A 27602-nucleotide genomic window follows, 5' to 3' on the forward strand; every position below is an offset into this window, starting at 1 on the left:
TGAAGCCGGCCGGCAATCTTGTTTTTTAAACAGCGAACTGTTTTTCAACTTTATGTAAGTGCAACCTTTATTGTATTCATTAAACCTAAGATTTTATTACACTATGGCGATCCCTCTCGTTTCTATATGTGCCGGGCAATGAGCGGTGTGGCCATAGGATCTTTTCAACCACTTGAATCGAGTGCCTAATAGCGATATATCCTCCAGGCGGTCCATTTGCAGAGGGAGTGTTTTCATTGTGGCGATATCTGGTCTCTGTGATGGGACCAGTCTAGCTGGTAAGCGGCAGTAGTGTTGGTGGTGGAAGCCTGTCCCTGCAACTCTGATGACACTTTTTCCTTTATTGGTGTGGTGTGTTACACATTGGAGACTACAATCAGAATTTTTGCTGATGGGGAATATGGACTAATATTTGAACACATATATATTTTTGGTCTACTTTTTTAAAATATTGTTGGATATATTTATTTATTTTATTTATTTATTTATCTATTTCACATGGTATTTTTTGGATCATTTTAGCGCAGCTTTTTTTTGTAAAAATTAGGTATGAGAAGTGGTAGTAGGTATGAGAAGCGGTGGTAGGTATGAGAAGTGGTGGTAGGTATGAGAAGCGGTGGTAGGTATGAGAAGCGGCGGTAGGTATGAGAAGCGGTGGTAGGTATGAGAAGCGGTGGTAGGTATGAGAAGTGGTGGTAGGTACGAAAAGCGGTGGTAGGTATGAGAAGCGGTGGTAGGTATGAGAAGTGGTGGTAGGTATGAGAAGCGGTGGTAGGTATGAGAAGCGGCGGTAGGTATGAGAAGCGGTGGTAGGTATGAGAAGTGGTGGTAGGTACGAAAAGCGGCGGTAGGTATGAGAAGCGGCGGTAGGTATGAGAAGTGGTGGTAGGTACGAGAAGCGGTGGTAGGTATTAGGTGTACTGACAGCTTCTGACATTACCATACTAATACACTGTATTCTTTTTCCCGTCCCCTTATTGTTATTTTGTACATTCTAACTGTACCATGAGATAAATAACAAGTGTGTGTTGTTTTACCACAAATATTTGCCAAGTTTGCTGTATTTACTGTAAATTTGATCATTTACTTTGATGAACTGATGCGATATTAAAAAAAAAAAAAAAGCACACACACACAAATACCACATATGATAACCGCTAGCAAACTGACCCCAAAGTTGCCCATCGTAACCCTGATCATAGCTCCACACCCCATCATCACAGATCGCTCGTCCTAAAACAGGCACTAGCAGTTCATTTGCCAGGAAAAAAGATGGCTGCCTGTGTTCGGTGTTTGCACAAAACATTCTTCCTGGTCAGGTGGTATGCAGGGGGGAGGGACAGCTTCCAGGGAAGTGAAGAGTTGTGCCTGAGCTTCGGGGTTAGGTACTGATAATATGACAAAGCCGAGGACTGCAAGCCTACAATTTACCTCGGAACTGTTTTTATCTACTTTAAATGTATTATTCTTTTCCTCTGCTTTAGAATATTGTATAGTGATGAGCTAATCTGTACAAGTCACATGATGTGGGGAAGTTGGCTGTGTAAATGTAATTCTACATGTGGCTTTAATGATTTCTTGTTTCTATAACTATAGAAGTCTGTAGTGTCCGAGCATGCATGATATGTAATATAAGGAGGAGACATTCATCCCTACCAATAGAAATATGAAGGCTACCATGGCTGACCTTCTCTATAAAATGCTAGTTACCTGGCTGCCTGCAGATTAGAACTTCAGAGCCAAGCCACACCTCCTAATCAGAATACTCATCTACATCAGTGCCATAGAGAGTATTGAAGCCAGGCAATGAGCACTTTCCGGGAAAGCAATGCCCCTTTCACAACGCACAACTTTTCAGAAAAGTAGATCAGTCATAAGAGAAATGTGGGGCCTCCTCCTGAAAATACCAGTTTCCTGGTTGTTGGGATGACTCATTGGCTTTAAAGAGTAAAACTTTATTCACGCTTGTTTTGTGTTGTGCGCAAAATCACACAGGGTCCCATAACGCGGGGTCCCATAACACGCGGTCCCATAACACGTGGCCCCATAACGCTTTACAGATGCACAACGGTGCATGGCACATTCATGTGTGGGGCAGTCCATTAAAAATGAAGGGCTGCACTAAACGTGACACAGGAAAAAAGTGCACACTAGGTGACACCTTTGTGGTGTGAGAGGAGCCTAACTCCACCTTTGTGAGGGAAAACACAACCCCCTGGGTGATCTATGTACATTGCAGGGATTTCAACTTGTGTTGCTCGGAAGAAAAAGCTGTTTGACCATGTCCTTTACAGACATTGGGGGTTATTTACTATAGGCAAATCCACTTTGCACTACTAGTGCAAACTACAAGTGCAAAGTGCACTTGAAATTGCACTGAAAGGGCACTTGGAAGTGCAGTCGCTGTAAATCTGAGGGGTAGATCTGAAATTAAGGATGAGCTCCGGCCTGTTCGCACACTCCACATGCAGAGCCCGCCAGGAAGTTGGCGCAGCGCTGCTCTAATCACAGGCAGTGAGACATTTCCCCGATGTGCAGCTGCATAGATCGGGAAATGTCTCACTGTCTGTGATTAGCGCCGCTCTGCGTCGACTTCCCGGCGGGTTCTGCACGTGGATCACGCGAACACACCTGAGGTCATCCCTATCTGAAATGAGGGGAAGCTCTGCTGATTTTATCATCCAATCATGTGCAAGCTAAAATGCTGTTTTTTTATTTTCCTTGCATGTTGCACTTGTAGTTTGCACTTGTAATGCAAAGTGGATTTGCCTTTAGTAAATAACCCCCTAAGCCCTTGTACACACGGTCGGAGAATCTGTCGGAATGAGTCTTATCGGACCGCGTCATCAGATAATCCGACTGTGTGTGATATGCATCGGACTGATTCCATCCGAATCTCCGTCCGATCCAAATTTCCAACATTTTGGAAATATTTCCTGACCAATTGAGCCGGACGGACCTAATCCGATCATGTGTAGAGCATTTTGATCGGACCAAGTGCCACGCATACTCAGATCAAATTCCTACATCAAAGCTATTGGCTACTAGCCTGAATGTAGTCCCATCGTAACGAAATTACGTCATCACGTTCTGAAAGATCGGATTTTTCGCCAACTTGGCCCGACCATGTGTATGCAACAGTTTCGGACACAATCCGTCGGACTAAATCCGACGGGCAAAATCCGACGGATTTGGTTGGCAAAATCTTTGACCGTGTGTACGTGCGCTTAGACTGTTTTCACACTGAAAGTGCCGGCTGTTAGCACTAAAGCACCTTTCGTTTTAGCAGGACTTAGAGCTGGGAGATATTCTCCCCCAAAAAATCTGTGATTTAAAAAAAAAAAAAAACTTGATTCACGATTCGAATCAAGTTTTTTTTTTTTTTGATGGACACTGCGCCGGTCCTGAAGAGCTGCGGGCAGGAGTTTTGAGGCGAGGCCGGACGCCGCGGACTAGGTCGAAGCTGCAGCCTCGCCTAAAAACTCCTGGGGTGAAAAATAAATAAATTTGAGTCGATTTGACCTCTCAACTCGATTTTTTTCTCCAGCCCTAGCGGCACTTTAGCGACATTTAATCGACCCTTTTGCACCACTTTTCGGCTGCTAGCGGGGCGTTTTTAACTCCAAAAAAAGGGTTAAAAACACCCGCTTTGTGGTGCTTTGAAAGCGCTGCCCATTCATTTCAATGGGCCTGGGAATTTTAGCGCTAAATACAACGCTCCCAACCCGCCCCAAAGATACTGTTTGCAGGACTTTTTAGAACATCCCACACTCGCATCGCCCGAGTGTGAAAAGACACAGTGAATGAATGGGAGGCGGTTTTCAGGCGCTTAGCAGAGGCTATTTCAAGTGCCTGAAAAACCGCCCCAGTGAGAAAGGGGTCTAAATCAGAAGAAAGCTGCAGAGTCTGCATCCCTTTAGAAGTATTTAATCCCTAAGGGAATAGCTCCCCAAAACTGAAATTCCTATTGCAAGGGCTGTCTAAAATTTGACATACATCTGGAAAACTCCATGAGCCAATCACACTAGCAGGAAATTAGATTTCTTGGGGTGTTACACATACCAACAGTGTATAGAATACCTCTAGGTTGCCATATTGCATTGAATATTACGGAACATTCTAGTGTGCACTATGGGATGTGGGGATGTCAGTGCATCCTGGAGTGCACCAGATTATAACTACAATAGTTTCCCATTCCCTCTAGTGCAATCTGGCCGGCATCTGCCATTGTGCTGCTATGTGTGACAGTAGAAATTATATTATTCTTTGGGTGCCCATTCAAACTAATGCAACATGGTACAGTGTAATTTCAGAAAAGGTGTATGTGCTTCTTTTGGTGGTACACACAATTTTTGGCCCCATAGATATCAAAGGTTTGAAAAACGCATTTACTCTGCCAGCCAACTTTATGCACTAGTTGTTCAAGTTCCATCCATCTTAGTACAAGAATCCACGCTTTGCCATCTTTGCTCCAGAATTCTATGCACTGTGCTGTACATTTCTCTATTCCACATCTCATTTTGTACACTGTGCTGTACATTTCCCTATTCCACATCACATCATTCTGTACACTGCACTGTACATTTCCCTATTCCACATTGCCTCATTCTGCACACTGTGCTGTGCGTTTCTCCATTCCACATTGCTTCATTCCGTACACTGTGCTGTACATTTCCCTATTCCACATCTCATTCTGTACACTGTGCTGTACATTTCCCTATTTCACAGCTCCTCATTCTGTACACTGTGCCGTATGTTTCCCTATTCCACATTGCCTCATTCTGTACACTGTGCTGTACATTTCTGCATTCCACACCACCTCATTCTTTAGGCCTCATGTATACTGGACATTTTAACCAGTAGGGATGAGCTCAGGCGTGTTCGCGTGGTCCACGTAATGAGCCCACCAGGAAGTCTGCGCAGCGCTGCTCTAATCACAGGCAGTGAGACATTTCCCGATCTCTGCAGCCGCACATCGGGGCAGTGTCTCACTGCCTGTGATTAGAGCAGCGCTGCGCCGACTTCCTGGCGGACTCAGCACGTGGACCATGCGAGCACGTCTGAGCTCATCCTTATTACCAGTACCCTCCCCAGCATGTTATCCTATGTGTCCATGCACACATAGGTTGTTATCAGCCGTTTTTTGCAAGGGGCATTTCTGTCAGGAAAAAAACTCAGAACTGGTGTTTTTTAAGAGGTGTTTTTTAGCTGTAAAAACGCTCTAACTCTGATAAAAGCTACAAAACATGCCTCTTCTGCGTTTTTCAGCATTTTTGAGCCATAAGCTTTTGTGGGAGTATATTTTTGCTAATAAAAAAAAATACTACAGCTAAAACCTGCAACTATAAAAATGCTTCAAAACTCATTCTACAGCTGCAGATTTCTACAGCTAATGCTACTGGTGGTTTTTATAATGTCCAGGGTGCATGAGACCTTACTGCACTGAAAACTGAGGACTCCAGTGCTACAAGGCAGAAATGCTAACCATTAAACCACTGTGCTGCCTTTAGCAAGGCTAAGGGCACTTTCACATTGCCAAAGCCTGGGTAAAGTGCCACTAGTTTTACCAACATTTTTGAGTCGCTTTTCGGCCACTAGAGGGGTGCTTTAAAACCCCTACAAGCAGCTAAAATAAGGGTGGCGCTTTGGCAGCAGTTCGGCGGTGCTGCCCATTGATTTCAATGACAAGGGGTGCTTTAGGAGCGATGTATACACCACTCCTATAGTGCTGCAAAGAAGCTGCTTGCAGGACTTTTTTTGACATCCTGCCAGCGCACCGCTCCAGTTTGAAAGCACTCGGGCTTTCACACTGGGATTGCAGATGAGGCTTTTTTCAGGCACTTTACAGCCGCTATTCTTAGCGCTAAAGCGCCTGAAAAACGCCTGCCCTGTGAAAGGGGTCTTAAATGAAAGAAGCCCAGTGAGAGTGGAGAGCTGTGTAAACCATCCACACTTCTCCAGTGCATTGTAGAAATGCATGTTAATGCACCTTACTTTTATTTGTGCATTTGGGAGCTATTCATTTCTAGTGGTACCTCAGTCCACTAAACGAATGCACCTCCCATGCACATGCTCTGCAACGCACCACAATGTACTGCGAAGCACTACCATGTATTGTCAAATGGTGCATGTTGATTTTTTGGTTCAGGGACATGTACTGTGAATGGGCTTGCCATGTTAACTCAAGGCACAATGCAATGCACCAAGACAGACTAGTGTGAATGGGCCTTTATGAGTAAAATCTCCCACTGTAATATTCTCCTGCAGAAAATGCTGTTTTTATATTCTGTCTTCATGAACAATAAAATGGTTAAGTTTAAGTTTACCTTTTCAGAAAAAAAATCAAAAGGTGAACTAATACCCTACACCCGGTCCCCCAGAAATCCCTGCTCCTCTTCCCCTTATTTCTGTAGGGATTTCAAGAGGGATCAGAGCATTTATGACTGATCCAAGCAGTCACATACTGTCACTGACCAACCAGAATCGCTCTGAGACCCCTTTCACACCACACCGCCCATAGCGTTGGCGGTAAAACACCGCTATTTGCGGCGCATTTCGGCCGATAGTGGGACACCTTTACCCCCGCTAGCGGCCGAGAAAGGATTAAAACTGCCAGCAATACGCTGCAATAGTGGCGTTTTGCCGGCGGTATTACAGCGCTCCCCCATTGATTTCAATGGGGAGCAGAGGTGGAGGAGCCCTAAACACACCGCTCCTTCACCGCTCCAAAGAAGCTGCTGGCAGGACTTTTCCCTGATGTCATGCCAGCGCACTGCTGTAGTGTGAAAGCCCTCTGGCTTTCACACTACAGACAATGTTGAAGATTTTTTACGGCGGATTGCAGGCGCTATTTCTAAAGATATAGCGCCTACAAAACGCCCTGGTGTGAAAGGGGTCTGATCTGTCCTGAAAGCTCTGCAGAAAGAAGGGGAAGAAAAGCAGAAATTTCAAATCCTCAGACAGCTGCATTGGCTGTGTGGACAGTGACAGCTAATACCCCATGCAGGTAAGTGCAGCAGGGACCAGGGGGTGGGGAGGGTGTGTAGAGTGTTCATCCTTTTCATTTTTTCTGAAAAGGTGAACTAACCCTTTAAATAATGGAAGCTTCACAGACAAACATTCTACTTGCACAAAAGCGGTCTGTCTTCTAAAAAAAAGTCAATAATGTTTTCTTTTCTGCTTATGTTTCTGAAGGATGATTTCTCTGGTTATATTAACCCTGCTCCTTGGTGCCGGTGTGATCGTCCTTCTTTTCGCCCTATGGAAGAGTGGTAGTGTGAGAGTGTGGACTGCTGGGCTTGGACGCAGGCGGTTTCTCAATGGCCTATCCAGGAAGAATCAGGGGAAGATGTTACATTATGACACAAGCAATGCCCAGGCAGCACAGGAGTCATTACTTGTGGAAATACTGAAGAAACACCAAAATACTGAATATGGTCAGAAACACAACTTCAAAGACATAATAGGTAAAAAAAAACAATAATTTTTCTTCATGTCAATTATAAGATCAGAAGTACCGTATTTATCGGCATATAACACACACTGGTGTATAACACTCACCTTAACTTTAGGAGGGAAGTTTCAGATTTTTTTTTTAAATTTAAAATAAGGGTCAGTGCCCATCAATGCAGCCTCACCAGTGCCCATCTGCAGCCTCACCAGTGCCTATCAATGCAGCCTGATCTATGCCCATCTGCAGCTTCTAATGTGTCCATCTTCTGCCTCTAACATGCCCATCATTGTAGCCTGTTTAGTACACATCTGCAGCCTTAAGCATGCCCATCATTGCAGCTTGTTTAGTACAGGTCTGCAGCCTCTAATGTGCCCAATATTGCAGTCTGTTTAGTACCCATTTGCAGCCTCTAACATGCCTATCATTGCAGCCTGTTTAGTATCCATCTGCAGACTCACCTTTGCAGATGATTGCCACCGTGCCAGTGCTGGATTACACAGATCCGCAATCTCCTGTGTATCCAGCGCTCAGTCACTCACAGTCCCATCTGGCTCATATGATGGACAGAAGAGTGATCCAATGCCAGGCCAGGGAGGCGGGACTGTGTGTGAGTAAGCGCCGGATACACAGGAGATCTCGGCTGTGTGTAATCCAGCGGCGCTCTTCCACGCCGAGGCAGCAGGGATCGGCGTATAACACACACACACAATTTCCCCCTAATTTTCAGGGGGAAAAGTGCATGTTATACGCTGATAAATATGGTAATTCTGGCTATATTCCCCAACCCCTATGTGGAATAAACTCACAATAACTAGTTCTGGCCAGTAAGTTGAGAAACTGATAGATAACCACTTTACTGAATTTACTAATCTGTCCTAGTATTTCAACTAAATATTGGGAACCTGTGAGCGCTAGCCATGCCCTGGTGACAGCTGCTGAAAAGGCTTATTCCAGCACCAGGCAGAAGTGATGTGCTGCATGCAGGCATACCTTCCCACAGTTTATCTATTGCTATATATGCTCCAACATGGAGGCTTTCCTAGACAGTGGTTAGGACAGCACTATACACTTGGGTCTTCATGAGGTAGTGTGGTCTCCACATATATTTGCAATGTTTTGCCACTAAAAATCTCAGTTTTTAATGCAATTGATAGACAGTCATTTGTTACATAGTAAGCATAGTAAGGCAGTGAGTTGGCGTACGGCTTATGTTCATGTAAATAACCCATTGACACCAGTGTTTCTTTTTTTTCGTCCACATGATAATGTGTTTTGTTTTATCCACTGACACCAATGCTTTTTTATTTACCTGACACCAACACTAGGGCATTCTTTCTGCAGCTAATGACAAATGCCAGAGATTTTTTTTCCCATAGACACTGATGCCAGGCATTTATTCATCACAGGAACCACCAATGCTATCTGCTCCAAACATGCAGTAGTGGGCAAAAGTGCTGTTGGCCAATGTTTTTTGGAACCATTTGTTGATGGGATAGAATGATCTACAACATTTACATTCGCCCACTCCTTCAAATCATCAGATGCTCAGATCTCTGCTTCCACTCTTACGCTGACGACACACAACTTTATTTCCGGATCAATGGAAAAAAAGATCACCAACAACAACTTGAAAACTGCCTCAAATCAATAGAGGACTGGATGACCACCAACTCCCTCCAGCTGAACCAATCAAAGACAGAGCTTCTTATCTTACACCCAAATCATAAGCCCGCAACCAAAACCTCCTGGTCTCCACCAACCGTCTTTGGGCAGACTATCTCCCCAAAGACCAAAGCGAAGAGTCTCGGGGTTATTTTAGACGCACAAATGTCAATGGATGCGCAAATAGGATCTGTAGTCAGTCGATCTCACCATCTACTGCGCATGCTTCGCAGACTCATCCCTTTTATCCCAAAGAATGACAAAGCAGTGGTAGTTGGAACAATCATTAATTCAGGACTGGACTACGCAAACTCGCTTTACATAGGATTACCACAATATCAACTTGCGCGATTACAACTGATCCAAAACACGGCGGCAAGGCTGATAACAGGAAAAAAACCCTGGGAATCCATTTCTCCTTCACTGAGGAGCTTACATTGGCTAACCGTAAAAAATCGGATCACGTTCAAGACCCTTTGCCTCACCCACAAATGCGTGCATAGAGAAGCTCCGCAATACCTAATGGAGAAAATAAATCATTACACACCAAACCGCAGTCTTCGATTAGCCAACAAAAACCTCCTCCTCGTGCCCAAAGCCCGGTATAAATCCAAGGGTGATCGGAGATTCGCTGTCCAAGGGCCTCTGCTATGGAATGCTCTACCAATCAACATCCGCCTGGAAGAAAATCACCTGGCTTTTAGGAAAAAACTCAAGACCTTCCTCTTTTAGCAGATGATCAAAGCTCGCCACAGCGCCTAGAGGCGATTCAGTTCGCATTGTGCGCTATATAAGTATTTCATTCATTCATTCATTCATCTAAGAAAGCAGAATACTTTCTTATTAATATCCTTCATATTAAAATAGGTGTAGACTAGAGAGAGAGACATCATTTGCCCCTGTACAAATCATTAGTAAGACCTCATCTGGAAGTTCAGTTCAGTTTGGTTTTGGGTACTAGTTCACAAAAAGGATATCGGTGAACTGGAGAAAGTGCAGAGAAGGGCAACCAAACTGATAAGAGGCATGGAGGAGATCAGCTATGAGGAAAGATTAGAGGAAGTGAATGTATTCTCTCATGAGAAGATTAAGGGGTATATGATCAACATGTATAAATACATAGGAGGTCCATATAGTGAACTTGGTTTTGAGTTAGGCCCCTTTCACACGGACGATCCGTTCAGGTCCATTCTCATCCGATCCTCTATAGAGGAGAGCGGCGCTCTGACAGGTCGGTCCCTGCAAAGTGTGCAGAGACAGACCTGTCATCTGTCTGCTCAGCCAGGATCGACAGAGCGATCCTGCGCTGAGCAGAGCGGGCTCTGGACATGTCCATGTGAAGGAGCCCTTATTCACTTTATGGTCATTAGAAAGGGTAAGGATTCTTTACGTCTAGAGGAAAATAGACTTAACCTACACATACGGAGAGGTTTCTTCTCAGTAAGAGCTGTGAAAATGTGGAATAGACTCACACAATAACTGATTCTTGTCAGCTCAGTGGATGATTTAAAAAAAAAAAAAAACTTGATGTGTTCCTAAATATACAGATTATAGCTGGATATTTAACATTTATAATTAATAACACTATCAATATTGTTGATCCAGGGAATAGCTGATTGCCACCTGGGGGAGGAATTAATTTTTTTCTCCTGCTGGAGCAAATTGGTCAGCGCTTTTTTTGCCTTCCTCAGGATCAACTGTGTTAGTAGGGTCATGTAATTGGCGGTTTTCTACTTATTTATTCAATTTTTTTCTTTTGGTTGAACTAGATGGACTTGTGTCTTATTTAAACCTGACTAACTAAGATCATATTGCCCTGAGATGTGCAGTTTTTGTTAGTGTTAGAGGGAAGGGAGCACAAATGCCATATTCCAGATGTTATACAGTACGTAGCGTACTAAGGGCCATCACATGTCATCAATGCACTGTACAGTATATGCTCTATATCTTGTGCTGCATCTGCATGTTATATGCTGTGGACAGCACATACTCTAGATTATACTCCATATGTTATATAGCACCCTTGTCCTAAACAGGGCTACTAGTAAATTTAGTGGTGCTAGGTGTTAACTAGTCTGGCTAATTTGTAGTCTTGATCAATAGGGGTTTCTCCTAAGCTCGAGTTTAACTATGATTTCTCTCTTCTGTCAATAGATGGCACTGTTGCCTTTGGCATTAGAATGATAGATTACAGTGAATTCAGGGTATGAATGAATATGCTATTCTCAGTCAATCAGCAGGAGCTTCTTTGGCCTCTGAGGCTGCTGGTATAGTTATTTATTTGGAGAGAGTCAGGCGATCGGGGTTCTTTCCATCCAGGCTGCGGCCTGGGTGTGTGTGTGTGGGGCAGCAGCAGAGGTGTAGGCAGGAAGCCTGAGGCCTAGCAATCATGCAAAGAGGCTCGACCCGAGGGGAACCTGATCATTGCCAGAGGGACAACCACTCTTGTTGCTGGAGGCAGGTGTAGAAGGGATGGAGTTTTGAAGGAGTACCAGAGCAGACGCTTCTCTAGCTGGGGACGGTGAAGAAAGTGGGAAAGCTTCACTAGGGAACTCATCCAAGACATACAGCAGATAGCTGTGGGTAAAGCTTGAAGAATACAGCGGGTAGCTGTGAGTGACGCTTGAGAAGTCCAGCAGGTAGCTGGGAGCTAAGCTTGAGGATCTACGGTGGGACACTATGAATGGAGTTGTTGCTACAGAAGACAGCAGTTGCTACAAGGTACAGATCGCTACATTTAGCTTAAAGGCCCCTTTTCTGTATTGCTGTCTGCCTAGTTCTATTTTTGGTCTGCAGGGTCTGCCAAGTTGCTATTGCATTTGCCTAAGAGTGTCCTGTGCATTACACCTGTCTCCTCCTGTTCTTGTTAACAGAAATAAAACTCTCTTTGTTCATTTTAAAAGTGACTGGCGCCCATCTTTCCATCTTGCAGTACACCCACCATGCCTATTAACCTGCACCCTGAAGAGTAATGTCAGCTCTCCCTGACTCTGGGGGTCATACTCTATATTCTGTACTATACATAACATGCTGTGGACAACTGCACTCTATATGCTGCATGGTATGTTCATACACTAGACTGTAAGAATCCATATGTTGGGCTATGCATTATATATTTCACACCACTCCACATTGTAAGCTATGAACCATACAACTCCAGTGTATAAACAGTGCTGTATGTAATATACTACATTCAACTAATCATCATGCGATTGCTGTATTAATGAGTAGCAATTTTCTTTTCTTACGTCAGGGGACACAGAGCCATAGTACTTACTATGTGGGTTATAGGGCCACTGATAGGTGGTGGACACTGGCACTCCCTAAGGCAAGACGTTTCGGGGGCGTGGCTAACGGCATCAGACGCCAACCACACGTGCAGGAAGTTGATAAAGCGCTGTGTGTGTGTAGCTGCTGCCTGGCTGTAGAGGGACAGAGCAGGAGGATGACTGGATCAGGTTTGGTGACACAGGCATTCCCTTTGACACATTGTACTGTTACAGGCTAGGATTAATAGCAGCTATTAGTGCTGGACTATAACCTAGCAGTGTACAGTATTTTGCTGGTAGTGTCTCTGCTTTGTGCTTCAGGCTATGAGTGGTAAAGGGATCAGGAACTCCTCTAAGGGTTCTAAAGGGTCAGTGGTTACACAACAAACTTAAGCCATTTCCAAAAGAATGTCACCCTCCTCTGAGAGGGATGTGGTTGGTCAGAATGAGCCATCAGGGGGAACTGTTGTTGCAGCTGTGCTAGACACTTCTGTCCCTATATGTATCACACAAGAGTGTTTTTTTTTCTTCCACCATTTGTAATTTGGAAAGAAGATTGCTGCTATATGTCTCCATAGTGGGGCCAAACATAGCAGATCCCCATCTAGTGCTTAGGACCCTCTTATTGAGGTGCATGAGGCTGGGGATCAGGTAGATCTTCCCAAATATTTGGAAGATACTTATTTATCCTCTTCCGTGGATCTTGAGGAACCCACCTCTAATTTGGGTTCATTAGAACCTCCCCCATTTGGGGATGTTTTTTCCTATTCATAAATGGCTTAAAAAGCTTATATATTCTGAATGGGAACATCCAGATAAACAATAAAACAGATAAAAAGTTGGAACTTCTTTCTAAAAGCAATATGTCTTTAGCAAGTTTAGTAGCGCAGCCGGTTCTTGCTGTAATTGGCGTATCTCAGTCCATTAAGGAGCAGTTTATGGAGATACTTAAAGCGGGAGTCCACGGGAGTTCCGCCGTTTTTTTTTTTTAAAAGCCAGCAGCTACAAATACTGCAGCTGCTGACTTTTAAAATAAGGACACTTACCCGCCCAGCGCGCCCGCGATGTCGGCACCCGAAGCCGATCTCTCGATCGTCTCTCGGGTGCTGCCGCCGCCATCTTGGGTATGGGAATCAGGAAGTGGAGCCTTTCGGCTTCATTTCCCGGTTCCCTACTGCGCATGCGCGAGTCGCGCTGCGCAATAAGGATGGACCCGCTGCCTCTGGGATCTGTGTGTTTCCCAGCAGGCAGCAGGGGACTTTCAGAAAGGGGCATAATCTACGCCCCTTTCCGCAGAGAGCTATCCCGGAAGTGGGTGCAGATACCTGTACTGTACAGGTACCTGCACCCCCCTCCCCCCTGAAAGGTGCCAATTGTGGCGCCGGAGGGGGGGAGGATTCCAATGAGCGGAAGGTCCACTTTAGGGTGGACCTCCGCTTTAAGATTCTGCCTGATCAGCAGGCCCAGCAATGGGCTGGCGTATCATAGTTACATAGTTACATATAGTTACATAGTTAGTCAGGTTGAAAAAAAGACACAAGTCCATCCAGTTCAACCAAAAAAAATAAAATAAAAATAAATAAAAAAATATACTATACATACATATACACATATACACATATACATACATACATACATACATACATATATATATATATATATACATACATATACATATACACACACACATACATACACACATACATATACCAGCCCATATACCCAATTCTATACCCACAGTTGATCCAGAGGAAGGCAAAAAACCCCAGCAGAGCATGATCCAATCAGACGCACTATGTTTTACAATAGATGCTATGAAAGATTCTATCATTTAAGCCTCACAGCTTATGCTTGGACTAGTGCATTCTTGCAGAGTTTCATGGCTGAAAGATTGGTCAGCCGAAGCACCCTGTAAAAAAGCTCCTAGCCAGTTTCCCCTTTTTATGTTGAATGGCTATTTGAAGACAATCTGGATAAATACATCCAAAGGATCTCTAATGGGAAAAGCTCTCTTTTACCAGTAAAGAAGAAGTTCAAATATATCTCCTTTAAGTGTGCTGCCTCTCCTGTGCCAGGGGCATCAGCCTCTAGGCAGTCTCAACCATCAGGTTCAAGGGGAAGACCCAAAGGGCAGCACCATGGCCAGAAGAGATCTTGGGCCAGAAAGTCCATAAAGCAGGATGCTAAAGCCTCCTCATGAAGGGGCACTCCCCACTCGCTCGGGTGGGGGAAAGGCACCTGCATTTCTCAAAAGATCTGGCAGAAACAATGTCAAGACAGATGGGTGGCTTCTTCAGTTTTCTCTAGGTTACAACTTCAGTTCCGAGAGTTTCCATCTCCTTGTTTTTTCTAAGGGCAAATGTTCCCAAGGATCTAGAGAAAAAGAAGTCTCTATTTCTGGCTCTGGATCATCTGTTATCCCAGTCGGTGATATCAGAGGTTCCCTTAGTGGAACAGGGCACAGGTTTTGATTCAAACCTTTCACGGTTCCAGAACCAAACGGAGAGGTAAGACCCTTTCTAGATCTCAAAGATCTGAATCGGCACTTAACCACTTGCTTACTGGGCACTTAAACCCCCCTCCTGCCCAGACCAATTTTCAGCTTTCAGCGCTGATGCATTTTGAATGACAATTGCGTGGCCATACAACACTTTACCCAAATGACATTTTTATATATTTTTTCCCACAAATAGAGCTTTCTTTTGGTGGTATTGAATTACAGCTAGGAGTTTTATTTTTTGCTAAACAAACAAAAAAAGATGCAAAATAAAAAAAAATCAAAAATCATGTTTAATAGTTTGTTATAAAATTTTGCAAACAGGTCATTTTTCTCCTTCATTGAAATGCGCTGATGAGGCGGCACTGGTGGGCACTGATAGGCTGCACTGGTGGGCACTGATAGGCACAGTTAAGGTGGCACTAATAGGCACAGATAAGGTGGCACCGATAGGCACAGATAAGGCAGTACTGATGGGCACAGATAAGGCGGCACTGATGGGCAAAAATGGGCACAGATAAGATGGCACGGATGAGTGGCACTGATAGGTACCACTGATAGATGGGCATTGATAGGTGGCACTGCTGGGCACTGATGGGCGGCACTGCTGGGCACTGATGGGCACTGGTAGATGACACTGATGGGCACGGATATGTGGCACTGAGGTGCAGCACTGTTTTTGCGGCAGATTGTGGGCACTGATAGGTGGCACTGTGGGCACTGATAGGTGGCACTGTGGGCACTAATGGGTGGCACTATGGGCACTAATGGATGGCACTGATGAGTTTAAACTTTTTCCACTAAGGTGGCACTGGCAGGGGGCAGGTGGGCACTGATGATCTGGCCGTGATCGAGACTGAAGTCCCTCTCACGGCCGTCAGTGATCGGCTTTTTTTTCTCCTCGCGCTGTCAGCGTGAGGAGGAAAAATAGCCGATTACCAGCTCTGTTGTCATCACATGAACAGCTGTCATTGGCTGACAGCTGATCACGTGGTAAGGGGTCGGGATCGATCCCTTGCTCCGATCTATGATCAGGCGAGTCTCATGGACTCGCTGATCACAGAGCACGCCGCGTGCGCCCCTCAGGGGGCGCGCAGGCCGCTAGTGCACGGGACGACGTCAATAGACATCTCGGCAAAGCAGGTCCGCGTTGTAGCTGTCATTCGGCTATAGCGCGGATCCCTAGAGGTTAATCATCCGATCGGTTGTGTCTATCCCGCAAGGAGGGGAGTTTTTTTTTGGCTTTTAACGATGCATATCTCCACGTGCCAATATTTCCTGATCACCATAAATTTCTGCGCTTTGAAATATAAAATCATTTTCAGTTGTGGCCCTGCCATTCGGTTTAGCCACATCATCACGGGTGTTCTGAAAGATTCTGGCACCTCCTTTAGCCAGATTAAGGGCTCAAGGCATAACGGTCCTAGCCTATTTATACGATCTACCTTTAATAGATCATTCGGTCTCAGGTCTAAACCAGAACCTGGTCACAGCTGCAAACTACCTGGAATCTCTGGGTTGGATACTCAATCTAGACAAATCCTCCTTAAAACCATCAAGGAGATTACAGTACTTTGGGGCTGGTTATAGATACTGTACAGAAGAAGGTATTCTTACCCCAGGCAAGAATCAGTTCCATTGTAGGACTAATTCAACTTATAAAAACAAAGAAAAATCCTTCCATTCGGCTGTGCATGAGATTGTTAGGGCAAATGGTGGCAGAGTTTTCACTTAAGACTGCTTCAAAACACCATTCTGTCAGTCTGGAATAAAAAGATTCAGGCCTTGGTTTTTTTCCAACACGCTTGGCTCCCGACGTAAGTCAGAGCCTAAATTGCTGGTTGTTATCCAGCAAAAGAGAAAATCTTTTCTACCTGTGTCTTGGAAAGTGTTAACAACAGATGCCAGCTTTCTAGGCAGGGGAGCAGCGCTTGAAGAAGATTCTGTCCAGGGGAGATGGTCCAGGTTAGAGAGGACCTTGCCTATCAACATTTTGGAAGATTCAGGCAGTACGTCTGGCCCTAGAATCTTGGACGGTCAGACAATTATTTCCCGGAGAATGGTCTCTTCACCCCATCTTCCTAGCGATATGTCAGAGATGGGATATTCTGGACATGGACCTATTCGCGTCCAGATTCAACAACAAAGTTGATAACTTTGTGTCGAGAACAAGGGATCCGCTAGCAGGTGGAACAGATGCATTAGTCTTCCTGTGGGATCAGTTTTTTTCTCATCTATGCATTTCCTCCAATTCTGCTACTTCTGTGCCTTCTCCGCAGGATCAAGCAGAAACGAAAGGAGGTAATTCTGGTGGTAAAAGCGGGTCCCAGAAGATCTTGATTTAATGCGATCATAAAGATGGCAGTAGGAGTCCTTTGGACTCTGCCATTATAGCCAGGCCTTCTCGCACAAGGTCCGGTATTCCATCCTACCTTACGGAAGGAAAATTTAACAGGTTTGACTGTTGAATCCCATTTTATAAAGGATCGTGGGTGATCTCCTTCGGTAGTGTCTACTTTGATTAATGCCAGGAAGCTGGCTTCCAGAATCATTTACTATAGAGTCTGGAAGGCATATGTTTCTTGGTGTGGGTCCAGGAGGTTGGCACCCCAGGAAGTATGTCATAGGCAGGATCTCTGATTTCCTGCAAATGGGATCTGAAATGGAGCTGGCCTTGACTTCTATCAAGGGCAGGATCCCGGCCTTTGTCAGTGCGTAGCTTATTCAGGGGGTAACACGGATTATTTCCCCTATCTAGGCCTCTCTAAATCCTTGGGATTTTAATTTGGTTTTATCGGCTTTGCAGAATCAGCCCTTTGAGCCTTTACAAGAAATTCCCTTGGTTCTTTTGACAAGAAAGATAATCTTTCTGGTTGCCATTTTTTCTGCTAGAAGAGTATCGGAACTAGCGGCTCTGTCTTGTAAAGAGCCATATTTCATCATGCATAAGGATGAGGTGGTTATGTCCTCATCCTGAATTCGTACCAAAAGTGGTAACAGGTTTTCATTTAAACCAAGATATTATTCTTCCTTCTTTCTCCCCAGAATCTAGGAAGGAGAAAGCACTACATTCCCTTGATGTAGTAAGAGCGATCAGAATCTATTTAAAGGCAACCACTCAGGTTCGCAAAACACATGTTTTGTTTGTACTGCCAGAGGGTCCAAAATGTGGACAGGCTGCGTCAAAATCCTCTATTTTTCAAATGGATTTGTCAAGCGATTGTTCAAGCTTCAGCTTAAAGAAGAAAATTCTTCCTTCTTATGTTAGAATACACACATCCAGGGCGATTATTGCCTATTGGGTGGTGCATCATCAGGCCTCTATGGCTCACATCTTTAAGGCCCCGACTTGGTCTTCGGTTCATACGTTTATCAGATTTTATCAAATCAATATTAAAGGCATGAGGATATTGCCTTTGGGCGCAGTGTACTGCAGGCTGCAGTATAAGTCCTCTGGCCTCCTGTTTTTGTTGTGTCTCCCTCCCTTCAGTTGCCATTGCTATGGGACATCCCACATAGTATGTACTATGGCTCTGTCCCCTGATGTAAGAAAAGAAAACAGGATTTTTAAAACACTTACCTCTAAAATCCTTTTCTTTGATGTACATCAGGGGACACAGAGATCCATCCCTTCTTGGCAAACACTTGTATTGCTTGGCTACAAAGCTGAGGACTCCCGGTAGTGAGAGGGGTTATATAGGGAGTACACTTCTTGCCTTAGGGGCGTGCCAGTGTCCATCACCTATCAGTGGCCCTATAACCCACATAGTAAGTACTATGGCTCTGTGTCCCCTGATGTACATCAAAGAAAAGGATTTTTACTAAATCCTGTTTTTTAATACTTTGGAATATCAGCCTAAGGAATAGCCATGCTATTGCTCATATATTTTTACAGTTAAAAAAAAGATATGAAGCCTCAGTTTAAAACCGTTAAAAACGTAAAAATGTAGAGAAAGTAAAAGTAAAATCAACATCGTTATCTTTTCTCTTTAAAAAGGCTAGTGATTGAACACTTTTAATAGTGTATACCAAGATTGATGTAATGATTTAGAGGAATATAAAACCCTATCAGAGGCAGCAGTATTAAAACACATTGTTGCTGTGAATGGGAGCAAAATGATACCCCAGCATTAGTGATCACTGGCTACTTACCTGATATTGTGTTCTTACACTGCTGTTCTGCCTCTCTGGTTGGACTACTGTTGACAGGAATAACCAGTGGCAGAATCTCCACGTGACATGGACCTAAGAGTCTAACACAATGATTGTTTTCTACCCCACAGATGTGCCCTCATTTCAGAAGCACCATCCCCTTACTCGGTACAGTGACTATAAGGACTATATCCAGCGCACCAAAGAGGGGGAAGAGAACATACTACTACAGGGAAGACCCCATGCTCTGATAACCACCACTGCAGGAGCTTTGACAAACCCCTCAATGATCCCAATAAGTACTAAGAGCACAAAAGAACTATTCATTCAGGTATCTACTTTCAAAATGTCTATAACACATTCTGGGGATTTCAGTAAAGCATTAATATAAATTATCCAGTGGTATTTTCCTTTAGAACAACCTGCACTTATTCAGGCAAGCATTTGTGCCATCTTCGGTATCTTTTCTGACACGTGCCAAATTCATGTAATTCTGACTACCACCACTATGGCAGCAACATATTCTTAAAAGAAAAGTGTGGGTTTTGAGAAAAATAAACATACATACTTGCCTAGGTGGATGCAGTATTGGTTCCCCACCTCCTCTGCGAACTGAGCAATCAAAGAACGCTGGGCGCTCAGTTCTCAGTCTTCAGTGATTGTCAGTCACCGGCTCTCTGCTTTGCCTCTCCAGTGCTTACTAAAGCGCCAGGCCATGGAGGGGGCAGGAATGGCTGGCTCAGGCTCTCAGTAGTGCTCTAAGAGGCTGAGCTAGCTGCCACTCGGGCACTTGGGTGGATCCCAACATTAAAGTTGGGACCCCTCCAGAGTCTGGACTGGCTAAATAAGGGTCACCGGGGTGCAGAACTTAGTTCACTCCTGTGACATACAGAAGTAGGGAGGGAATTCACTGAGGAAGCAGTTTGTTCAGTATGTATCAGTCAGGTACATGAATTGGGTGCAAGCACAGAACATTTTGATGCAGTGGCCTGGCAGAATTCAGAAGGCTTTCTACGACACCTTTTGTATTTCTAGATTTCTCTGTTTTTAGTTTTGTGACCATCTGCCTTTAGAATAATGAATTGCTATGAAATGTGTTTAGTTGCAGTCAATTTCTACTCAAAAATAAAATGCCGTTTTTTGTTGCCTGTATAATTTGGGGTTGATCACAAGTAGAGAAAATTCAGGCAGTATTGCTCTAGACCAGGGGTCTCCAAACATTCTAAACAAAGGGCCTGTTTACTTTTAGGTGGGTCAGACTGTGGCCAGTGGGAATATAACATTTTTCTGGCATTAGCGGGAGTAAACAGTGCCCCATCTTTGGTATGCAGGGTATAAAGAGTGCCCCATTGTTGGTGTCAGTGGCAGGATTTATGCTCAATTTCTGGTGTCAGAGGGCAGAATAGTGTCTTATATCAGTGGGATAAATAGTGCCCCAAGGGCCGGATAAAGGCAGGCAAAGGGCCGCATCTGGCCCCCTGGCGCAGTTTGGAGACCCCTGCTCTAGACAAGGTATACAAACAAGCCTCCTTTTAAAGGACTAAAACCAAACTACTGGTTAAATGTAATTTCTACATGGCAGGACTGTAAGTGAATGCCTCTTCCACTGATTTTTTAACCATTTCAGCCTCAGAAGATTTGGCTCCTCAATGACCAGGCCATTTTTTGCGATACGGCACTGCATCACTTTGCAAAAATCTTCTTGTCGGTTTGTCAGCACTAAGAAAGGTGAAATCCTATCCTTTTGCATATCAAACAAGCTGTTTCAGAGCTAAATGGGACAGCCAAAGGTTTTTGTATGAGATATTTGGGTTCTGTTAAATGTATATAGCACTGACATATTAGGTAGTGCTGTACTTAGAACCATTAATATCAGTCTCTTCTGCTAAAGGAGTTCACAGCCTGATATCTGCTCCCAGGGTCACATTTATTGTAAGGCCGCGTACACACGGGCGGATTGTCTGGCCAACTAAGTTCGTCAGACAATCCGACAGACAGTCCGTCCAAATTTTGAATGAACGGACTTGACCACACACGATGAGCAGACAGTCCGCTGAAAGCGTGCGCGATGACGTGTACAGCACGTACGACGGGACTAGAAAAACAACGTCCTATACACTGCAATGCAACCTTCGGCCGTGTAAATCCTTTCTGAGCATGCGCCATACTTAGTCCGTCCAACTTGCCTACACACGAGCAGACTGTCCGCTGAAACCAAGTTTGGACGGACAAAACCAAGTTTGAACGGACAAAATTACGGAAATTCCGTAAGACTTTGTTCGTCAGACAGTCCGCTGAAAAAGTCAGCTGAAGCCCACACACGAGCGGATTGTCCGCTGAAACACGGTTCAGCGGACTAAGTTGGACAGACAATCCGCCCGTGTGTACGCGGCCTTAGACACAGTAGGTCTGCTTATAGGGCAAGGAACAATTTGGAATCATGGCCACGATTGGGAACTTTGCACATATAGCTCCTCGCAATGACTATAGGAAAAAACGCTTTGCAATCTTAACTTTTGGAAATCATTTATTTTCTTGGTAGGCTAAAGTTGGCCTGGACTAGCGTTTGTATCAACAACACCCATAGAAAAATTCATAGGAAAACTTACATTCAATAGCTTTTTTTTTTTTTTTTGAATTTCTGTTTATTGCATTTTTTTTTTTTTAAAACAGTACAACAGCTGCTGAATCCTGTCAACATAACAGACACCCAGCCACTCAGCCTCGCAGGGCCAAACAAGTTACCCACATTCCCAACCAAGGCCCAACAAACCCCCCAAAAAAACAGCCCCTACCTCCCCCCTCCTGCCCACCTTTGTCACAGCTCAGACTTCCCTCCCAGAGTGTAAGTTCTCTGCAGGAGATTCCCCGTCCGGTCTTTAGGTTCAACTTTTCAGTTTCCTATTAAGTCATGTAGTTTAGCAAGGTCTTTTGGAATTACCTCGGTGTTACTATACTTCTGCGCATCCCTTGGTCTCAGCCCCAGGTGACATTCCATCTCAGCCTACTGTATTAACTGATTCGTACCAAGCCTTCCAAACCTTGTCAAACTTTTTCCCACATCCTCTTGCTCTGTATGTTGTTTTATAATATGGTAACATGGAATTGATCAGACTCTTCCAAAAACTGAGTTTCCACTTAAACAGTATGGACTTCTTGCCATAAAATAGAAGAACAGTGAGTAGTGTTCTCAGTGCTCTTGAAGGAACCACCTCTTCCACCAAACCCAACAAACATACCCGTATTGTCAAAGGGATAGGGGTCCCCAACACATCTGAGGTACATGTTGTAACCTCCCTCCAAAAGCTTTGAATATGAGGACAGTGCCAGAAAATATGATTAGCGTCTGCTGGAGAAAAAGAGCATCTCCAACATTCCGCCATCTCCGTGGCATATATTTTGGCAATCCTGGCTGGTGTATAGTAGCTTTTATGGAGAAATTTAAACTGAATCAGCCTGTCCCTGGCTGATACTAAATGTTGAAAAGGCTGAGTTCAGAGATCATCCCAGTCCTTGCCCTGTATCTCCGGGACTTCAGCTTCCCATTTACTCCTACATCTGCCCTTGGTGTGTTTTTAAAAAGTTCCTTATAAGTCACTGAATGCGTTTTAGGCAGGTCCCCCACCGACAATAGCGATTCAAGTGTCGAAGGCAGAGATGCCACCTTTAACACACCAAACTGTGCTTGATATGCGTGGCGGAGCTGGAAAAACCGAAAATAATAAGAATTGGGAAGGTCATGCCTTATCTGTAGTTGGGAAAAAGTCTGCAACTCTCCCAAATTGGTAATGTCCCCAAGTGTCTTGACACCTTTCACCGCCCACGTCATGGGATCAAGTAAGCCATAAAAGTGGGGCAATTTATGATTCACCCACAGGGGAATGGATGGAGACAGTCCTGTATAGCTGGGGGATGCTAGTTTATCTGCCATTTCCCATGCCCTAACGGTGGCCTTCATCGTCATTGTCATGGGTAAGTCTGATTTTGCACCCCGAAATAGAGCCAAACGCAAACTTTCGTAGGATCCCAGATGGGCAGCTTCCTACACCGTGGCTGCATCCCCCTCATCCGCAAGCAGCCATCTACGCGCAAACACCATTTGGCTTGCTAGGTAGTATTTGAGCCAATCCAGTAATGCCAACCCACCCCGGTCACCCGGTTCTTGAAGTACTTTAAGTCCTATCCTAGGCGGTTTTGGTGCCCATAGAAATGTTCCAATAATACCTTCCATTTGTTTGAAGAATGATTTTGGTATCCATACCGGCGCATGTCTAAGAAAGTAAAGGATTACCGGTAAGAGTTTCATTTTAATCAGACTAATTCTGCCTATTAGTGATAGAGGTCATTTGGCCCAGGCCTGTGTTTTATGCTTGAGAAGTGCTATCAAAGGGATTAGATTCAACTTCAGGTGATCTTGCACACTCGCAGTAATCTGTACGCCTAAATATTTGAGAGACTCGACCCACTGTAAAGGTAGATCGGGGTCCGCCATTTCCTTGGTTTTCGCATGCAGCGGTAGAATTGAGGACTTACTCCAATTAACTCTAAGTCCCGAGTATGTGGTAAATTTCTCAAAGATGGCTAGCACCGCTCTCAGGGAGTCCCTCGGGTCACTAAGGAACAGGAGCATGTCGTCTGCATAAAGGGCCAGTGTCTCCTGAACCGATCAAACCCTAATTGCCTGGACCTCTGCCGTGGATCTCAGAGCGACGACCAGGGGCTCCATTACTACAGCAAACAAAAAAGGGGACAGCGGGCAACCCTGTCTGGTGCCACTGCCCATCGCAAAGAAACTTGATAACCACGTACCCAATCTAATGGCCACCTTGGGGCTTCTGTAGTGCATAGATATCCAGCGTCGGAACCTCGACCCAAAACCCATGACCTCCAGCACCGTAAGCATATATCCCCAGTCAACAGAGTCGAATGCCTTCTCTATGTCTATGGAAACCACTATTTTGTGATCGTCATCCCCCGATGAGAGCTGTAAGTGGGTGAAAAGTCTATGCAGGTTTGTGTCCATCGATTTCCCCAGCATAAACCCTGTTTGATCAATGTTAACTATCGTTGGGATGACTTTAGCTAGTCTGGTCTTAAGATCCGTGTTTAAAAGGGCTATGGGACGATAAGATGCACATTCTGTCTGGTCTTTCCCTGGCTTTAGTAAAAGTATCATGTATGCCTCCAGCATCGAGTCGGGTAGGGAAGAGCTGTCAAAGCAATAGTCTAGCAAGCAATTGAATCTTGGGCCCAACAGTTCTACATGTGCTTTATAAAAATCTACTGGCAAACCATCCGTGCCTTGTTAGGCGGGAAAGCAAAAATTGCAGCCTGGATCTCTGTCAGCGTTATTTTTGCCTCAAGTGCTACACAGTCTTCTTCAGATAATTTCGGGATGGGCAGTTCTGCTAGCATGGAGTCCAGCGCCCCAGTGTCATACCGTAAGATGGGTGAGTACAAGTTCGAAAAGAAATTCATGAACTCCTGCATTATAAGTGACGGATCAGTGACTAGATCTCCTGTCTGCCGTTTAATTGCGGGTATATGTGCAACAGGCTGGTGATCTGCCACCAGCATAGCCAAGAGTTTACCATTCTTGTCCCCTTCTGCAAACACCGTATGTGCCTTTTTGGTTAGTTCTGAGCTCGTTAACCCCTTGAGATGCAGAGTCAGGCACCGTCTGGCTTCAAGTAGACTCTCATATGAGGCCCGGTAGGGGATCCCGCTTGAGCTTACGCACATGCCCTCTCCTCTCACTTCAAGGTGTCAAGTTCCTCATTTTCATTAACTCTGGCCGTTTTAATGGCCGATATACATTCCCCCCTGACCACCGCCTTGAAGGCATCCCAAACCATCGGCGGCCCAGAAGTATCCACATTCTCCGACCAATAGGACTGAATGGTGGATTTCAGTTGAGCCGCCACCTGCTTATTCTGTAGCCAGTCTACGGAGAGCCGCCATATTGCATCATTCTGTCATTACCGAAGGCTAAGTCAATTTGTGCTGCAGACCTATGTGCCGTAGATACATGAGCATAACATCTATCTGTCGAATGTTTACATCTCCACAACTCCTCCAGCCCCGTTACAGAAGCCCATCCCACCAGTTCAGTCGAGTTACCCCTGCCCGGGTTGGAGGAGTCCAACACCGGATCCAGAGTGGCACTGAAATCTCCCAATTCAACCAGGGGCAGATGTAGGTACTGAGCCAAGCGAGCTGACATGTCGTATAACAGTTGCACCTGGAACGGAGGAGGCACATACACATTCACCGGTAGCAATCTACTATAGCATATATCTAATACCACCGCCACATATCTCCCCCCAGGATCAGAGAAGACCTGATGAATTGTACAAGGAATAGCCTTGCTAATAAGCATAGATACACCCCTGGCAAAAGTGGAATAAGTGGAGTGCAGGGCTTTCTGAATCCACGGTTTCCGCAGGGACAATACTCCGGCCCCCTCAAGATGTGTCTCCTGAAAAAAAATTGTGTGGTTTTGCATGTTTTAAACATTGGAATACAGCGGCCCTCTTAAATTTGTGGTTCATACCTCTAACATTCCACGATATTATCTTTAGTTTATCCGCCATTATCCCATATAACAAAATTCATGCCATAGCAATATATATGTGAACCTGTATGTGGAACCATACCCCCTGTAATCTTGAGAACCATTACACCAATGAAAGCACCCCTAACTAGGAGCTGCAATATCGACATGGACATCTAAGCTGTGACAAAAATACCTACCCCCCCTGCTATTATACCAGTAACCTTTTCAAAAACAAAAAAAAGAGTCCCGATATGTAGCTTCATCCCAAAAACAAACTTGCAAAAACTTGGCATAGTCCTCTCTGGTGGCCCTTCAACCACCTTGTGCTCCGATCATCGGAGCAATGTGTTGGAGTCAGCGTACTACCCAGGGGAAGGGAGTCACATGCCGGGGGCGGGGGGGGGGGGATGGGGAGTCAAGGATTAGCAACAAAAAGCATTGACCCAATGTGGATGGGAAAACCCCTACCCCTCCCCCCAACCAGTGACACTGGGAAAGTGTGTGGACAGGTCCTGGCTATTGCTGGCTTTCGGGGTTGCAGTATCCATATGCAAATAGCCACAGCAATTTGACCCCATGAATGTATCACCACTCAGGCATCAACCCCTTTATACGATACCATCCACTTTCTGGTGGGTCTGCAGCTTGCCGAGCAGGATTCAGACAGGACCTCACTGAGCGTCGTTTGTACCAAACCGAATCTGCATACACACTGGAGTGGTGCGGCCACTAAAAACTGTCCAGCATTGAGTAGGTTTTGTAGCAACATCCCATCAGGGATTGTGCAATCCACACATATGCGCTTTGCACCTTAGTGCCATTAACTTTGAAACCGGAGAACCATCATAACTTTTATTTAACCATTAAGTGGGCAAACAGTCCCGCCTGGAAGTATCTGCTTGCTTAGGAGAGTTCCTTGTCCATCCAATCACAGGCCTCAGCAGGGTTATCAAAGAATCTCAAGCTGCCCTTGTATTGAATCCGGAGCCTGCTCGGGTACAACATGCTATATTGTATCTCCTTTGCACGGAGCCTTTTGCGGACATCATTAAAGGACCGACGTTGTTGTTGAGTGGCAGCCGAAAAGTCAGGGAACAGCCTCAGCCCTGCGTTCTCATATAGCAGGTCCTGCTTCTTCCTGGACTTAGCCAAAATCATATCCCTGTCCCTGTAGTTTAAGAACCTAACCAGGAACGGTCTAGGGAACGCTCCTGGTGGTCTGCGGCCCGCAGGGACCCTGTGCGCTCTTTCCACTATGTAGGTGGGGGGCAGATCTTCCAGGGCAAGTAATGATTTGAACAGCGCTTCCGCAAATAGGACCAGTTTATCCCCTTCGGTACCCTCAGGCAGACCCACCACTCTTATATTGTTTCTCCTTTGGCAGTCCTCAGCCTCGTCTGCTCTGCGCTGAAGAGACCGCACCAAATCCTGGAGCTCCGCTATATGGTTGCCCTGGGTGTGTGCGGCATCCTCCGCCGCGGTGAGCCTGCCCCTGAATTTGTCCAGATCATGCTTAATCAGCATGCACTCTGAGGATAAGTGGTCAATGCGCCTCATCAATTCAGACTTACTAGCGTTAATGGCCTCCAGGATAGGTCTGGTAATAGCATCAGTGTCCACCGCTAGTTGCTGCTCATCCACTGGATTCATGTCCGCATTCTCCTCTGCTGCATCCCCGTGCTGCACCATCCCCACTGTCACGTGCCTGGCACGCTGGGTAGCCGTTCCGGAAGGCAAGATGGCGGAGGCGGAGCCTCTCTCAGCCTCACTTGTGGCGCGAGATTGGCGTTGCTCACGCTGGGCTTTGCGGAGCTTCTTAGAGGCCGATGGCTGCATGCCCGGAATCCTCACACCTTCCCGCAGGTGATGGTGCTCACTAAAAGTGGATCACAACACTCCAAGGCAGCGGATTAGGTCAGGATGTGCAGAGCTGTGGAGAGGTGCTTGTTGCCGCGATCACATCCGGCCACGCCCCTCACATTCAATAGCTTGACATATGTTGTTTGATAATTG

General features: G+C 45.3%; 1 protein-coding gene across 2 annotated transcripts in view; it reads left to right on the top strand.

The window, feature by feature from the left end:
* The first annotated feature begins 1322 nt into the window (after nt 1-1322).
* Nucleotides 1323-27602, top strand: part of GHDC (GH3 domain containing) — a 201323-nt gene continuing 175043 nt past the window's right edge. Inside the window, exons 1-3 of one of the 2 annotated variants that reach the window (XM_077459577.1) lie at nt 1323-1385; nt 7195-7466; nt 19165-19364. In XM_077459577.1, coding sequence (XP_077315703.1) covers nt 7196-7466; nt 19165-19364 — 471 coding nt within the window. In that variant the 5' untranslated portion in view covers nt 1323-1385; nt 7195. Of the gene's footprint in view, nt 1460-7194; nt 7467-19164; nt 19365-27602 lie in introns of both variants that reach the window. The other variant, XM_077459576.1, reaches the window with a different exon arrangement.

The sequence above is a fragment of the Lithobates pipiens genome, unplaced genomic scaffold (genome assembly GCF_037356315.1).
Source record: "Lithobates pipiens isolate NorthernLeopardFrog02 unplaced genomic scaffold, aLitPip1_a1.2 Scaffold_28, whole genome shotgun sequence".
NCBI classification, from domain to species: Eukaryota; Metazoa; Chordata; class Amphibia; order Anura; family Ranidae; genus Lithobates; species Lithobates pipiens.